The sequence below is a fragment of the Scyliorhinus canicula genome, chromosome 9, assembly GCF_902713615.1.
Source record: "Scyliorhinus canicula chromosome 9, sScyCan1.1, whole genome shotgun sequence".
Taxonomy (NCBI): Eukaryota; Metazoa; Chordata; class Chondrichthyes; order Carcharhiniformes; family Scyliorhinidae; genus Scyliorhinus; species Scyliorhinus canicula.
In genome coordinates, this window is record NC_052154.1 from 782,607 (window position 1) to 799,852 (window position 17,246).

The 17,246-nt window shown below is 49.0% G+C and overlaps 1 protein-coding gene across 1 annotated transcript in view; it reads right to left on the minus strand.

Annotated features, from left to right (window-relative positions):
* cdh15 (cadherin 15, type 1, M-cadherin (myotubule)) overlaps positions 1-11,512 on the minus strand; it is a 72,612-nt gene extending 61,100 nt beyond the window's left edge. Inside the window, exon 1 of the mRNA XM_038808429.1 lies at positions 11,258-11,512. Within this exon, the coding sequence (XP_038664357.1) occupies positions 11,258-11,512 (255 nt within the window). The remainder of the gene's footprint in view (positions 1-11,257) is intronic.
* Positions 11,513-17,246: the final 5,734 nt, after the last annotated feature.

Sequence of the window (17,246 nt, forward strand, 5' to 3'; positions counted from 1 at the left end):
GTCAGACTCGGGGGTTACTGTGATTCCCTGTACCTGTCAGACTCGGGGTTACTGTGATTCCCTGTACCTGTCAGACTCGGGGTTACTGTGATTCCCTGTACCTGTCAGACTCGAGGTTACTGTGATTCCCTGTACCTGTCAGGCTCGAGGTTACTGTGATTCCCTGTACCTGTCAGACTCGGGGTTACTGTGATTCCCTGTACCTGTCAGACTCGGGGTTACTGTGATTCCCTGTACCTGTCAGACTCGAGGGTTACTGTGATTCCCTGTACCTGTCAGACTCTAGGTTTACTGTGATTCCCTGTACCTGTCAGACTCGAGGTTACTGTGATTCCCTGTACCTGTCAGACTCGAGGTTTACTGTGATTCCCTGTACCTGTCAGACTCGAGGTTTACTGTGATTCCCTGTACCTGTCAGACTCGAGGTTTACTGTGATTCCCTGTACCTGTCAGACTCGAGGGTTACTGTGATTCCCTGTACCTGTCAGACTCGAGGTTTACTGTGATTCCCTGTACCTGTCAGACTCGAGGGTTACTGTGATTCCCTGTACCTGTCAGACTCGGGGTTTACTGTGATTCCCTGTACCTGTCAGACTCTAGGTTTACTGTGATTCCCTGTACCTGTCAGACTCGAGGTTACTGTGATTCCCTGTACCTGTCAGACTCGAGGTTTACTGTGATTCCCTGTACCTGTCAGGCTCGAGGTTTACTGTGATTCCCTGTACCTGTCAGACTCGAGGTTACTGTGATTCCCTGTACCTGTCAGACTCGAGGGTTACTGTGATTCCCTGTACCTGTCAGGCTCGGGGTTACTGTGATTCCCTGTACCTGTCAGACTCGGGGTTTACTGTGATTCCCTGTACCTGTCAGACTCGAGGGTTACTGTGATTCCCTGTACCTGTCAGACTCGGGGTTACTGTGATTCCCTGTACCTGTCAGACTCGAGGGTTACTGTGATTCCCTGTACCTGTCAGACTCTAGGGTTACTTTGATTCCCTGTACCTGTCAGACTCGGGGTTTACTGTGATTCCCTGTACCTGTCAGACTCGGGGTTACTGTGATTCCCTGTACCTGTCAGACTCGAGGGTTACTGTGATTCCCTGTACCTGTCAGACTCTAGGGTTACTTTGATTCCCTGTACCTGTCAGACTCGGGGTTTACTGTGATTCCCTGTACCTGTCAGACTCGGGGTTACTGTGATTCCCTGTACCTGTCAGGCTCGGGGTTACTGTGATTCCCTGTACCTGTCAGACTCGAGGGTTACTGTGACTCCCTGTACCTGTCAGACTCAGGGTTTACTGTGATTCCCTGTACCTGTCAGACTCGAGGGTTACTGTGATTCCCTGTACCTGTCAGGCTCGGGGTTACTGTGATTCCCTGTACCTGTCAGACTCGAGGTTTACTGTGATTCCCTGTACCTGTCAGACTCGAGGGTTACTGTGATTCCCTGTACCTGTCAGACTCGGGGTTACTGTGATTCCCTGTACCTGTCAGGCTCGGGGTTACTGTGACTCCCTGTACCTGTCAGACTCGAGGTTACTGTGATTCCCTGTACCTGTCAGACTCGGGGTTACTGTGATTCCCTGTACCTGTCAGACTCGGGGTTACTGTGATTCCCTGTACCTGTCAGGCTCGAGGGTTACTGTGATTCCCTGTACCTGTCAGACTCGAGGGTTACTGTGATTCCCTGTACCTGTCAGGCTCGGGGTTACTGTGATTCCCTGTACCTGTCAGGCTCGGGGTTACTGTGATTCCCTGTACCTGTCAGACTCGGGGGTTACTGTGATTCCCTGTACCTGTCAGACTCGAGGGTTACTGTGATTCCCTGTACCTGTCAGACTCGAGGGTTACTGTGATTCCCTGTACCTGTCAGACTCGAGGTTACTGTGATTCCCTGTACCTGTCAGACTCGAGGGTTACTGTGATTCCCTGTACCTGTCAGACTCGAGGGTTACTGTGATTCCCTGTACCTGTCAGACTCTAGGTTTACTGTGATTCCCTGTACCTGTCAGACTCGGGGTTTACTGTGATTCCCTGTACCTGTCAGACTCGAGGTTTACTGTGATTCCCTGTACCTGTCAGACTCGGGGTTTACTGTGATTCCCTGTACCTGTCAGACTCGAGGTTTACTGTGATTCCCTGTACCTGTCAGACTCGGGGTTACTGTGATTCCCTGTACCTGTCAGACTCGGGGTTACTGTGATTCCCTGTACCTGTCAGACTCGAGGGTTACTGTGATTCCCTGTACCTGTCAGGCTCGGGGTTACTGTGACTCCCTGTACCTGTCAGACTCAGGGTTTACTGTGATTCCCTGTACCTGTCAGACTCGAGGTTTACTGTGATTCCCTGTACCTGTCAGACTCGGGGTTACTGTGATTCCCTGTACCTGTCAGACTCGAGGGTTACTGTGATTCCCTGTACCTGTCAGACTCGAGGGTTACTGTGATTCCCTGTACCTGTCAGGCTCGGGGTTACTGTGATTCCCTGTACCTGTGGGTCTCGAGGGTTACTGTGATTCCCTGTACCTGTCAGGCTCGGGGTTTACTGTGATTCCCTGTACCTGTCAGACTCGGGGTTTACTGTGATTCCCTGTACCTGTCAGACTCGGGGTTTACTGTGATTCCCTGTACCTGTCAGACTCGAGGTTACTGTGATTCCCTGTACCTGTCAGGCTCGAGGGTTACTGTGATTCCCTGTACCTGTCAGGCTCGAGGTTACTGTGATTCCCTGTACCTGTCAGGCTCGAGGGTTACTGTGATTCCCTGTACCTGTCAGACTCGGGGTTACTGTGATTCCCTGTACCTGTCAGACTCGGGGTTACTGTGATTCCATGTACCTGTCAGACTCGGGGGTTACTGTGATTCCCTGTACCTGTCAGACTCGGGGTTACTGTGATTCCCTGTACCTGTCAGGCTCGAGGGTTACTGTGATTCCCTGTACCTGTCAGACTCGAGGTTACTATGATTCCCTGTACCTGTCAGACTCTAGGTTTACTGTGATTCCCTGTACCTGTCAGACTCGGGGTTACTGTGATTCCCTGTACCTGTCAGGCTCGGGGTTACTGTGATTCCCTGTACCTGTCAGACTCGAGGGTTACTGTGATTCCCTGTACCTGTCAGACTCGGGGTTACTGTGATTCCCTGTACCTGTCAGACTCGGGGTTACTGTGATTCCCTGTACCTGTCAGACTCGGGGTTACTGTGATTCCCTGTACCTGTCAGACTCGGGGTTACTGTGATTCCCTGTACCTGTCAGACTCGAGGTTTACTGTGATTCCCTGTACCTGTCAGGCTCGGGGTTACTGTGATTCCCTGTACCTGTCAGGCTCGGGGTTACTGTGATTCCCTGTACCTGTCAGACTCGGGGTTACTGTGATTCCCTGTACCTGTCAGACTCGGGGTTACTGTGATTCCCTGTACCTGTCAGACTCGGGGTTACTGTGATTCCCTGTACCTGTCAGACTCGGGGTTACTGTGATTCCCTGTACCTGTCAGACTCGGGGTTACTGTGATTCCCTGTACCTGTCAGACTCGGGGTTACTGTGATTCCCTGTACCTGTCAGGCTCGGGGTTACTGTGATTCCCTGTACCTGTCAGACTCGAGGGTTACTGTGACTCCCTGTACCTGTCAGGCTCGGGGTTACTGTGATTCCCTGTACCTGTCAGACTCGGGGTTACTGTGATTCCCTGTACCTGTCAGACTCGAGGGTTACTGTGATTCCCTGTACCTGTCAGGCTCGAGGGTTACTGTGATTCCATGTACCTGTCAGACTCGAGGGTTACTGTGATTCCCTGTACCTGTCAGACTCGGGGTTACTGTGATTCCCTGTACCTGTCAGACTCGGGGTTACTGTGATTCCCTGTACCTGTCAGACTCGGGGTTACTGTGATTCCCTGTACCTGTCAGGCTCGGGGTTACTGTGATTCCCTGTACCTGTCAGACTCGGGGTTACTGTGATTCCCTGTACCTGTCAGACTCGGGGTTACTGTGACTCCCTGTACCTGTCAGACTCGAGGTTACTGTGATTCCCTGTACCTGTCAGACTCGGGGTTACTGTCACTCCCTGTACCTGTCAGACTCGAGGGTTACTGTGATTCCCTGTACCTGTCAGACTCGGGGTTACTGTGATTCCCTGTACCTGTCAGGCTCGGGGGTTACTGTGATTCCCTGTACCTGTCAGACTCGAGGTTACTGTGATTCCCTGTACCTGTCAGACTCGAGGTTACTGTGATTCCCTGTACCTGTCAGACTCGGGGTTACTGTGATTCCCTGTACCTGTCAGACTCGAGGGTTACTGTGATTCCCTGTACCTGTCAGGCTCGGGGTTACTGTGACTCCCTGTACCTGTCAGACTCAGGGTTTACTGTGATTCCCTGTACCTGTCAGGCTCGAGGGTTACTGTGATTCCCTGTACCTGTCAGACTCGAGGGTTACTGTGATTCCCTGTACCTGTCAGACTCGGGGGTTACTGTGATTCCCTGTACCTGTCAGACTCGAGGTTCGCTGTGATTCCCTGTACCTGTCAGACTCGGGGTTACTGTGATTCCCTGTACCTGTCAGACTCGGGGTTACTGTGATTCCCTGTACCTGTCAGACTCGAGGTTTACTGTGATTCCCTGTACCTGTCAGGCTCGGGGTTACTGTGATTCCCTGTACCTGTCAGACTCAAGGTTTACTGTGATTCCCTGTACCTGTCAGACTCGAGGGTTACTGTGATTCCCTGTACCTGTCAGACTCGGGGTTACTGTGATTCCCTGTACCTGTCAGACTCGAGGTTTACTATGATTCCCTGTACCTGTCAGACTCTAGGTTTACTGTGATTCCCTGTACCTGTCAGACTCGAGATTTACTGTGATTCCCTGTACCTGTCAGACTCGGGGTTACTGTGATTCCCTGTACCTGTCAGACTCGGGGGTTACTGTGATTCCCTGTACCTGTCAGACTCGAGGTTTACTGTGATTCCCTGTACCTGTCAGACTCGAGGTTACTGTGATTCCCTGTACCTGTCAGACTCGGGGTTACTGTGACTCCCTGTACCTGTCAGACTCGGGGTTACTGTGACTCCCTGTACCTGTCAGACTCGGGGGTTACTGTGATTCCCTGTACCTGTCAGACTCGGGGTTACTGTGATTCCCTGTACCTGTCAGACTCGGGGTTACTGTGATTCCCTGTACCTGTCAGACTCGGGGTTACTGTGATTCCCTGTACCTGTCAGACTCGGGGTTACTGTGATTCCCTGTACCTGTCAGACTCGAGGTTTACTGTGATTCCCTGTACCTGTCAGACTCTAGGGTTACTGTGATTCCCTGTACCTGTCAGACTCGGGGGTTACTGTGATTCCCTGTACCTGTCAGACTCGAGGGTTACTGTGATTCCCTGTACCTGTCAGACTCGGGGGTTACTGTGATTCCCTGTACCTGTCAGACTCGAGGGTTACTGTCACTCCCTGTACCTGTCAGACTCGAGGGTTACTGTGATTCCCTGTACCTGTCAGACTCGAGGGTTACTGTGATTCCCTGTACCTGTCAGACTCGAGGGTTACTGTGATTCCCTGTACCTGTCAGACTCGAGGGTTACTGTCACTCCCTGTACCTGTCAGGCTCGAGGTTCGCTGTGATTCCCTGTACCTGTCAGACTCGAGGGTTACTGTCACTCCCTGTACCTGTCAGGCTCGAGGGTTACTGTGATTCCCTGTACCTGTCAGACTCGAGGGTTACTGTCACTCCCTGTACCTGTCAGACTCGAGGGTAACTGTGATTCCCTGTACCTGTCAGACTCGAGGGTTACTGTCACTTCCTGTACCTGTCAGACTCGAGGGTTACTGTGATTCCCTGTACCTGTCAGACTCGAGGGTTACTGTGATTCCCTGTACCTGTCAGACTCGAGGGTTACTGTGATTCCCTGTACCTGTCAGACTCGGGGTTACTGTGATTCCCTGTACCTGTCAGACTCGAGGGTTACTGTGATTCCCTGTACCTGTCAGGCTCGAGGGTTACTGTGATTCCCTGTACCTGTCAGACTCGAGGGTTACTGTCACTCCCTGTACCTGTCAGGCTCGAGGTTCGCTGTGATTCCCTGTACCTGTCAGACTCGGGGTTACTGTGATTCCCTGTACCTGTCAGACTCGGGGTTACTGTGATTCCCTGTACCTGTCAGACTCGAGGGTTACTGTGATTCCCTGTACCTGTCAGACTCGGGGTTTACTGTGATTCCCTGTACCTGTCAGGCTTGAGGGTTACTGTGATTCCCTGTACCTGTCAGGCTCGAGGTTTACTGTGATTCCCTGTACCTGTCAGACTCGAGGGTTACTGTGATTCCCTGTACCTGTCAGACTCGGGGTTTACTGTGATTCCCTGTACCTGTCAGACTCGGGGTTACTGTGATTCCCTGTACCTGTCAGACTCGGGGTTACTGTGATTCCCTGTACCTGTCAGACTCGGGGGTTACTGTGATTCCCTGTACCTGTCAGGCTCGATGGTTACTGTGATTCCCTGTACCTGTCAGGCTCGAGGGTTACTGTGACTCCCTGTACCTGTCAGACTCGAGGGTTACTGTGATTCCCTGTACCTGTCAGACTCGAGGTTTACTGTGATTCCCTGTACCTGTCAGGCTCGAGGTTTACTGTGATTCCCTGTACCTGTCAGACTCGAGGGTTACTGTGATTCCCTGTACCTGTCAGACTCGGGGTTTACTGTGATTCCCTGTACCTGTCAGGCTCGAGGGTTACTGTGATTCCCTGTACCTGTCAGGCTCGAGGTTTACTGTGATTCCCTGTACCTGTCAGACTCGAGGGTTACTGTGATTCCCTGTACCTGTCAGACTCGGGGTTACTGTGATTCCCTGTACCTGTCAGACTCGGGGTTACTGTGATTCCCTGTACCTGTCAGACTCGGGGTTACTGTGATTCCCTGTACCTGTCAGGCTCGGGGTTACTGTGATTCCCTGTACCTGTCAGGCTCGGGGTTACTGTGACTCCCTGTACCTGTCAGGCTCGGGGTTACTGTGATTCCCTGTACCTGTCAGGCTCGGGGTTACTGTGATTCCCTGTACCTGTCAGACTCGGGGGTTACTGTGATTCCCTGTACCTGTCAGACTCGAGGGTTACTGTGATTCCCTGTACCTGTCAGACTCGGGGTTTACTGTGATTCCCTGTACCTGTCAGGCTCGGGGTTACTGTGATTCCCTGTACCTGTCAGACTCGAGGGTTACTGTGATTCCCTGTACCTGTCAGACTCGAGGTTTACTGTGATTCCCTGTACCTGTCAGACTCGGGGGTTACTGTGATTCCCTGTACCTGTCAGACTCGGGGGTTACTGTGATTCCCTGTACCTGTCAGACTCGAGGTTTACTGTGATTCCCTGTACCTGTCAGACTCGAGGTTACTGTGATTCCCTGTACCTGTCAGACTCGAGGTTACTGTGATTCCCTGTACCTGTCAGGCTCGAGGTTTACTGTGATTCCCTGTACCTGTCAGACTCGGGGTTACTGTGATTCCCTGTACCTGTCAGACTCGGGGTTACTGTGATTCCCTGTACCTGTCAGACTCGGGGTTACTGTGATTCCCTGTACCTGTCAGACTCGGGGGTTACTGTGATTCCCTGTACCTGTCAGACTCGAGGGTTACTGTGATTCCCTGTACCTGTCAGACTCGGGGTTTACTGTGATTCCCTGTACCTGTCAGGCTCGGGGTTACTGTGATTCCCTGTACCTGTCAGACTCGAGGGTTACTGTGATTCCCTGTACCTGTCAGACTCGAGGTTTACTGTGATTCCCTGTACCTGTCAGACTCGGGGGTTACTGTGATTCCCTGTACCTGTCAGACTCGGGGGTTACTGTGATTCCCTGTACCTGTCAGACTCGAGGTTTACTGTGATTCCCTGTACCTGTCAGACTCGAGGTTACTGTGATTCCCTGTACCTGTCAGACTCGAGGTTACTGTGATTCCCTGTACCTGTCAGGCTCGAGGTTTACTGTGATTCCCTGTACCTGTCAGACTCGGGGGTTACTGTGATTCCCTGTACCTGTCAGACTCGAGGTTCGCTGTGATTCCCTGTACCTGTCAGACTCGAGGTTTGCTGTGATTCCCTGTACCTGTCAGACTCGAGGTTCGCTGTGATTCCCCGCAAGAGGCTGCAACCCCGGTGCTCCACAGATCAAAACGGACAATTCGTCCACCGGACAGACTGACTCTTTGAGCCATCACTCCCGCCGGACCTGATTTTTTTAACAGGGGGTGAATGTGATTCACACTATATATAGTTGCCAATATTACTCCATGTATATATGTTCGTTATCTACCCAGGTCCGATTCCCGGCTTGGTCTCTGTCTGTGCGGAGTCTGCACGTCCTCCCCGTGTGTGCGTGGGTTTCCTCCGGGTGCTCCGGTTTCCTCCCACAGTCCAAAGATGTGCGGGTTAGGTGGATTGGCCATGCTAAATTGCCCTCAGTGTCCTAAAAAGTAAGGTTAAGGGGGAGGGGGGGGGGGGGAGTTGTTGGGTTACGGGTATGGGGTGGATACGTTGGTTTGAGTAGGGTGATCATGGCTCGGCACAACATCGAGGGCCGAAGGGCCTGTTCTGTGCTGTACTGTTCTATGTTCTATAGTTGCCAATATAACTCTGTGTATATATGTTCACTATCCACCATTGTAAGTGCAGTTGCACTATCCGACCACCAGGGGGAGTCGCTCTGGGAGTACGCGAGAGTTTGTACTGGGCTCCTCCCTTGGCTCCGCCCAGGTCTCCTCCCCCTGGGACCGATGTATAAAGATCAGTGCCTTCGAGCCAGCCTGCCAGTTCATCTGAAGTTCAACGACGAATAGGCTGGCTCTGTTGTAAGTGTATTAAAGCCTCTGTTCAGATCCAACTACACGTGTTCGCTGAATTGATGGTTCCATCACTTTGTTCTTCTTTGTTTTGGTGTGCCCTTCTCTTCTATATATGTGTGTGTGTGTATATATATATATATATATGTTTCTTATCCTGCTTACGTAACGGTAAATATACTTTGTTCAAAAACCCAATAAAAAACATTTATTAAACAAAAGTATCCAGCCCTGTTCTGGCTTGAGCCACGTTTCTGTCAATGCTACTGTGCCATATCCCCCAGAGCAATTTCTGCTTCCAGTTCCCCAGTGTTACTCACTATACTCCATACATTTACATACATACAATTTAACCCCTCCCTTACCTCTTTCTTGCCCTTTAGGAGGTGACCATTTCTTTGTTCACTGTCAACACACAAGCCTCTTACTTCCTTTTTTCCCTGACTGGTATTTCTATAACTAGGTCCATTAGTCACCCCACCCCTCTGAAGGGAGTTCCAGCTAAGATTTGTGAGAAAATGCAAAAGGATTCCTCTCAGCTCTGCAGTTCCATTCAAAACGGAATCCAAACACAACCAATCACCCAGCAGGGCATTCCAGAAAAAAAGCACCAATCCATAACCAGGATCTGCTTAGCCCAGGATTGCAATGGAATTGATTGATTACAAGCCATGTCCATAAAAATGACATCATAGGATAAACCACGGAGCACACTGAGCAAAGGGATCTGCCAGACAGTCCAAATAGCAGCTTGCAGCGGGGGAAGTTAAAAACCAAAAGTCTGAAACGTTGCACAGGACAGGAATTAAAAAAGAGAAACACAGAACAGGCAAGGATTTAAGTTCCTTACAATCCAAACGGATTTCCAGAAAGCCTTTGACAAGGTGCCACACAAAAGGTTGCTGCATAAGATAAAGATGCATGGCATTAAGGGTAAAGTAGTAGCATGAATAGAGGATTGGTTAATTAATAGAAAGCAAAGAGTTGGGATAAATGGGTGTTTCTCTGGTTGGCAATCAGTAGCTAGTGGTGTCCCTCAGGGATCCGTGTTGGGCCCACAATTGTTCACAATTTACATTGATGATTTGGAGTTGGGGACCAAGGGCAATGTGTCCAAGTTTGCAGATAACACTAAGATGAGTGGTAAAGCGAAAAGTGCAGAGGATACTGGAAGTCTGCAGAGGGATTTGGATAGGTTAAGTGAATGGGCTCGGGTCTGGCAGATGGAATACAATGTTGACAAATGTGAGGTTATCCATTTTGGTAGGAATAACAGCAAACGGGATTATTATTTAAACGATAAAATATTAAAGCATGCCGCTGTTCAGAGAGACTTGGGTGTGCTAGTGCATGAGTCACAGAAGGTTGGTTTACAAGTGCAACAGGTGATTAAGAAGGCAAATGGAATTTTGTCCTTCATTGCTAGAGGGATGGAGTTTAAGACTAGGGAGGTTATGTTGCAATTGTATAAGGTGTTAGTGCGGCCACACCTGGAGTATTGTGTTCAGTTTTGGTCTCCTTACTTGAGAAAGGACGTACTGGCGCTGGAGGGTGTGCAGAGGAGATTCACTAGGTTAATCCCAGAGCTGAAGGGGTTGGATTATGAGGAGAGGTTGAGTAGACTGGGACTGTACTCGTTGGAATTTAGAAGGATGAGGGGATCTTATAGAAACATTTAAAATTATGAAGGGAATAGATAGGATAGATGCAGGCAGGTTGTTTCCACTGGCGGGTGACAGCAGAACTAGGGGGCATAGCCTCAAAATAAGGGGAAGTAGATTTAGGACTGAGTTTAGGAGGAACTTCTTCACCCAAAGGGTTGTGAATCTATGGAATTCCTTGCCCAGTGAAGCAGTTGAGGCTCCTTCATTACATGTTTTTAAGGTAAAGATAGACAGTTTTTTGAAGAATAAAGGGATTAAGGGTTATGGTGTTCGGGCCGGAAAGTGGAGCTGAGTCCACAAAAGATCAGCCATGATCTAATTGAATGGCGGAGCAGGCTCGAGGGGCCAGATGGCCTACTCCTGCTCCTAGTTCTTATGTTCTTATAACATTCATTGGTTCTCCTTTGTTTTAACTTCTTGTTATCTCTTCAAAGAATTCTACAGATTTGTCAGGCATGACCTGCCATCAGTCTTATTTTACCATGCAGATCTAAATGGGACTGGTTTAGCACAGTGGGCTAAATAGCTGACCTTGTAAAGCAAAACAAGGCCAGCAGCATGGTTCAATTCCCGTACCAGCCTCCCTGAACAGCCGCCGGAATGTGGCGACTAGAGGCTTTTCACAGTAAATTCATTTGAAGCATACTTGTTACAATAAGCGATTTTCCTTAACAACAGACTCTAAAATCTTACCAACACCTGCAGTCAGGCTAACCAACATAAAATTTCCTGTCTTCTGCCTCCCTCCCTTCTTAAATAGGGGTGTCACCTTAACCATTTTCCAATCTTCTGGGACCCTCTCTGCCTCCAGTGATTCCTGAAAGATCACCACCGATGCTGCCAAAATCTCCTCGGGTATCTCCTTCAGTCCAGGTAATTTATCCATCTTCGGACCTTTCAGTTTCCCCAGCCCCTTCTTAGTGATAGCCACTACACTCGCCTCTGCCCTCTGACTCTCGCAAAGTTCTGGTGTGCCACTGTTAACTTTCACCGTGAAGACTGATACCATCTCTTTATTCCCCATTACTACTTCTCCAGCCTAATTTTCCAGTGGTCCAATGTCTATTTTTGCTTCTCTTATCTTTTATATGTCGAAAAAACTTGCAATCTTCCTTTATATTACGAACAAGCTTGCACTCATATTTGATCTTTTCTCCCCTTATTGCTTTTTTAGTTGTCCTCTGCTCGCTTTTAAAGGCTTCCCAATCCTCTGGCTTCCCACTAATCCTCGCCACTTTGTATGCTTTTTCTTTTGCTTTTATGCTGGTCCTTGACTTCCCTCGTCAGCCATGGATGCCTTGTCCTCCCCTTAACATGTTTCCTCCTCCTTGGGATGAATTTCTGTTGTGCCTCCTGAATAACCCCCAAAACCCCCTGCCATTGCTGTTCCACTGTCTTCCCTGCTCGGCTCCTTCTCCAATCAACTCTGGCCAGCTCCTCCCTCATGTCTTTGTAGTTACCCTTATTTAATTGTAATACCGTTACATCTGATTGCAGCTTCTCCCTCTCAAACTGCAGGGTAAATTCTATCATATTGTGGTCACTGCTCCCTAAGGGTTCTTCCACCTTCAGTTCCTGAATCAAGTCTGCCTCATTAGACATCACCAAATCCAGAATTGCCTGTTCCCTAGTCGGCTCTGTCACAAGCTGCTCCAAAAAAAATCTCTTAAACATTCCACAAATTCCTTTTCTTGGGATCCACTACCAACCCGATTTTCCCCAGTCCACCTGCATATTGAAGTGCCCCATGATTATTGTAATTTTGCCTTTTTTACCTGCCTTTTCTATCTCCTGATTTATTTTCTGCCCCACATCCTGACTACTGCTAGGGGCCTGTACATTGCTCCCATCAGTGTCTTTTGACCTTTGCGATTCCTCAACTCTACCCACAGAGATTCTATGCCTTCTGATCCTATATCGCTCCTTGCTATCGATTTAACTTCATTCCTTACTGACAATGCAACCCCGCCCCTTTTGCCCATCTGTCTGTCCTTTCGATAGGACACATATCCTTGGATATTTAGATCCCAGCCCTGATCCCCTTGCAGCCACGTCTCTGATGCCCACAACATCGTACCGGCGAGCTTCAATGTGTGCAAGCTCATTGACCTTGTTTTGTATACATTTAGGTACAATGCCCTACCTGATTGATTGATTGATTGTCACCTGTACTGAACTACAGTGAAAAGTATTTTTCTGCAGCCAAGGGAACGTACACAGTATGTACATAGTAGACAAAAGTACCTTTTCCTTTAACTTTGATTTACTAATTTTCCATACAACTGAAATTCCTCCCCCCCCCCCCCCCCCCCCTCACCGTAACTATTTAGTTTAAAACCCTATCAACAGCCCTAGTTATGCGATTGGCCAGGACTCTGGCCCCCAGCTTGATTCCGGAACAGCTCCCGCCACCCCAGTACTGATGCCAATGTCCCATCAATTCAAACACATTTCTCCCACACCCATCTTTGCGCCATGCATGTACCCCTTTAATCTTGTCGATTCTGTGCCAATTAGCTCAAGGCTCAGGTAGTCATCCGTAGATTATTACCTTTTTGGTTCTGCTTTTTAATTTAACCCTTAGCAGCTCGTACTACTTCAGCAGAACCTCTGCCCTTGTTCTACTTATGTCGTTGGTATCTATGTGGACCACAACAACTGGATCTTTACCCAGCACTCCAAGTTCCTCTGCAGCACTGTTCATAGAATTTACAGTGCGGAAGGAGGCCATTCGGTCCATCGAGTCTGCACCGGCCCATGGAAAGAGCACCCTACCTAAGCCCGCACCTCCACCCTATCCCCATAACTCAGTAACCCCACTCAACCTTTTTGGACACTAAGGGCAATTTAGCGTGATCAATCCACCTAACCTGCACATCTTTGGACTGTGGGAGGAAACCGGAGCACCCGGAGGAAACCCACGCACACACAGGGAGAACGTGCAGACTCCACACAGACAGTGACCCAAGCTGGGAATCGAACCTGTGAGCATCTGTGCTAACCACTAGGCTAGTTGAGGTATCCCGAACCCGAGTACCAGGTAGGAAACACAACTGTTGCACGTTTTACTTGAGTGCAATACGCGTTTATTGGAGTGTATTAACACGCCTCCGTTTAAAGGCCGTGTGCTTAACACTGCTAGGCTCTGTATGTGTAATTTCAGCTCGGGAGTCGCCAGGTGTCGTATATAAACACCTCACAAATATTCCAAGGTCAGGTTCAAAGTAATAAAACTATACACCGATTAGTAAGTTCCAACGATCAATATTTATTATACAAATATAATAAATACGCATGCACACGCTAAAGACTAATACCTATTTCTGCTATTAAACGACTAAATACTTATCTAAGTGGGAACCAGCAAGGTCAGGGGACAAGGCCTTTGGTCCTTTATGGGCTGCACCTTCTGTTCGTTATTAGAAGAGTACTGTATAAGTTCACGTAGCGAGCGTCGTTTTGGGACTTACTGAACGATGGCTGGTGCTCAACGGCTGGTGATGGAAGACAGGATCAACGGCTGGAGTCGGAGTCAGGATACAACAGCAGATCTGGGTCGAAGTCCAAGCCGGAGCACGAAAACAGCGGAGCCGGAGCAAAACAGACAGGACCATGTGTGGGGGTCTATCTTTATAGTGGCCCCCAATGTCCGTGCCTTTTCGGGGCGGGCTTTACCTTCCATGCATTGATTGGATCAATTCTCAATCGATGTCTCACTAATCCCCCAATCTGAGGGTCCCTTCTCGATGGGTGGGGCGGTCTCTAGGGTCTTTTGAGATGGATACTTCTGGTGCCGTTTTGTCTGGGCCTTCACTTAAAGTATCCATTCAAAACCAAATGTTGCTATTGTGTGTGCCCAGATCTGGATTGCCTCATTAATATGCAAAGCGTTTTGCTATTAACACCTTTGGTTGAGATCTTCCACCTGGCCAGAAACTAGTTTTGCTGCGTGCAAAATGCTAATCAGTCTTTGCAGACTGCTTGTCTTGGCTAAACTGCTTTTTCCCTGCAGTCTTAGCAGTTCTCCATTTTTCTAGCCCAGTGTCCATCTTAGGTGGCTACATTCCCTCCTTGTGATCCTCACAATTAAAAATATTGTGAAGGATCACCTATGCACGTTGCTTCGAGTGCTTCTGGGTGCCTTCTTTGTGTTCCCTGACCTCGGCAAGTTCCTGAGCGTCTACTCTGTCCTTGACTGTGGGAAGAAAATTTTTTATCTGACATCTCTACTTGGCGCTATGTCAAAGGGGACATGCATTACCAAAAACCGGGAACCTCTACCTATCACAACTATCCTTATCTTACTTCAAACATTTCATTACAGACTAAACCTCATCCATTCATACCACATCACATAACATTTCCTGACTCGGCAGTCGAGTTCAGGACAATATAATACATGGGTATATTTTATTTTATTCACACAGTGCTTTATTAATTGAGGGGCTGGGGGGATTGGTGGAAACCGAAGATAGGAGATTGAACTCCATAGATGGTTGAGGGGCAGGAACGGGAGGCTCTCCTTTTCCATTTCCTCAACCTGAGGGTCTGTACGATTATGCAGAGGATTGCAATCACTAGCAGTGATTCAATCACATATGACATGGAGTACCATGTCATAAATTTTGTGCACCAGGTCTGAACTTCACTGATCAGAGCTGAGCACGGGGGAGTTGCTGTGAGTGAAACATTTACGGCGGGGGTTGTGGGGGAAACGTGTCTTGCTTCCACACATACAAATATAACATTTAACAGTAATAAGCAGGCTTCCATCATGGTCTTCTTTTTGTTCTCTTTCTCTTCCTCCTGTATGGCCGATCCTTGCTGTGAACCCTTTTTCGTCCTTCGAAAGCTATGGGATCAAGCACAGTATCTGTCAATACAGTTTAATATCCGTACTTGTTAGTGTATCTGTCCTCTAATTCCAATTGACCCATTAAATGACTGGCCAAGTCACACCCTGTGACTCCCCTCATTTTCTTTTCAAAATGCGAATTTATGAACCAGAATACACCTAACAACCCTCCTCCTGCGAGCCGTCTCGCAGGCTTTGCTCATTTACCATCCGAATGTTCCTGGATGTAAATAGCATGTGGGATGGCGGCCTAAGGGCTGCCTAACAAAAAATGAAAACAAATTTGAAAGAAAAGGTCGAATGGGTTGCGTATGGGCCGCTACGGGTACGAGTTGGATGGGATCCCCGGGTAGGGCGTGCTGTGCCATACCCGAGCTTGGCTGACCAAGGTGGGTTCTCAGACAGGGCGGGTCCTCAGTGCCGTTTGTCCACTGCCTGAGTAACCTGGATTAAACGGGCAAGAATGTGTTTACCGTGGATTTGCAGCCTCTATTCGCCGAATAGAGGGGCACCTAAAAACAATGGAGGAGCCAAGATGCTCCTTTTGAAAATGAGCTGGGCTTCAGACATTTTAGACGATAAGGTGAGCTGCTCACCATAGAAAGTTCTCAGAGGTATCTGCGGACAAACTAAAGTGCGTGCGAGGTGGTCACAATCTTTTCAGCTGAAAAGATCTGCGATCAAACCCTTAACATATTAACAAGGAAACAAACATAAACTGACAAACAAAACATACGTGCAGGTTCCATCAGAAAGGACATCGCTTCCCTCAAGCGGTTCCTATTTTACATCATCTGGACACCTCACTTTTCCTCTGTCTCTGTGAACAGGGTCACAAAGGGGTTGCCGTATCGGGATTCAGACACCGTGTCGTCCTGCTCTCCCGGATCCCACACCCTTGTGTGGATCAGGCATGAAATCTTTGAATTATGTGACCGGGGGTCACTTTCGTCATTGCGGACAAGTCGGTACGAATTGTCCCTGTGCCAGAGTGTTGGGTCTAAAAGTGAATGGGTATTGTCGGGGTCGTCGGGGTCGGGTGGTGGGTCTGGGTTTTTAATATAAGTGACTTCCATGGGGTCACTGTAGTCGGGGTCATTGTCGCTGCTATGTGGGCTGTAGTGTGGTGTGCTGTGGCTGTCCTCAGAGTCAGTGTCTGTATCGCTGTCTCTGCTGCGGCAGCTTGTGGGCGTTTCGGGGCGTGGTCTGTCGTGGTCAGTGGGCGGAGTCGTGGGCGAGTCCGATGAAGAACTGGTCTGTGAGGGGGATGGTGGAAACGTGTCTCTAGTGGGAGGGGTGAGGTGTTCTGCTGCGTCTAGCAGGACATGGTGAGCATGGTTAGACTGTGTTCCAAATGCCTTTAACTGGTTGATATGGAACCACGCGGTCTTACCATTAGGATATTTTATCCTATAAACTGAGGGGCTAATTTTATCCGAAATTGAATATGGGCCGGAATATTTTGGTGCCAAAAAACTGCTGGGGTTATATACAGATAGCATTACCTGTTGCCCAACCTGGGATTCTGTGGGGTGTACGGTCTTGTTAAAGCATGCTGTGCGTTGTCTACGCCGTTTCCCTAGCTGAACTGCGGCTGCGATCTGTGCAGACCTCACAGTCTCAACCAGGTCTTTAACCGTCTTTTCATGTGTGAGGGCCGTCACTTCGGGGCTAGTCATGTCCAGTCCTAAAAGGAATTCTGTACCTTTCATAGGGCGTCCGGTCATGAGTGTGTGTGGTGTGTATCCTGTGGAAGTTGAAACTGTATTTCTGATGAACATGAGTGCGAATGGGAGCGCTGAATCCCATGTGGAGTTGTTTTCTTGTACCATTTTTCTAAGTGTGGATTTTAGGGTCCGATTCATGCGCTCTACAATCCCGCTGGACTGTGGGTGATACGCAA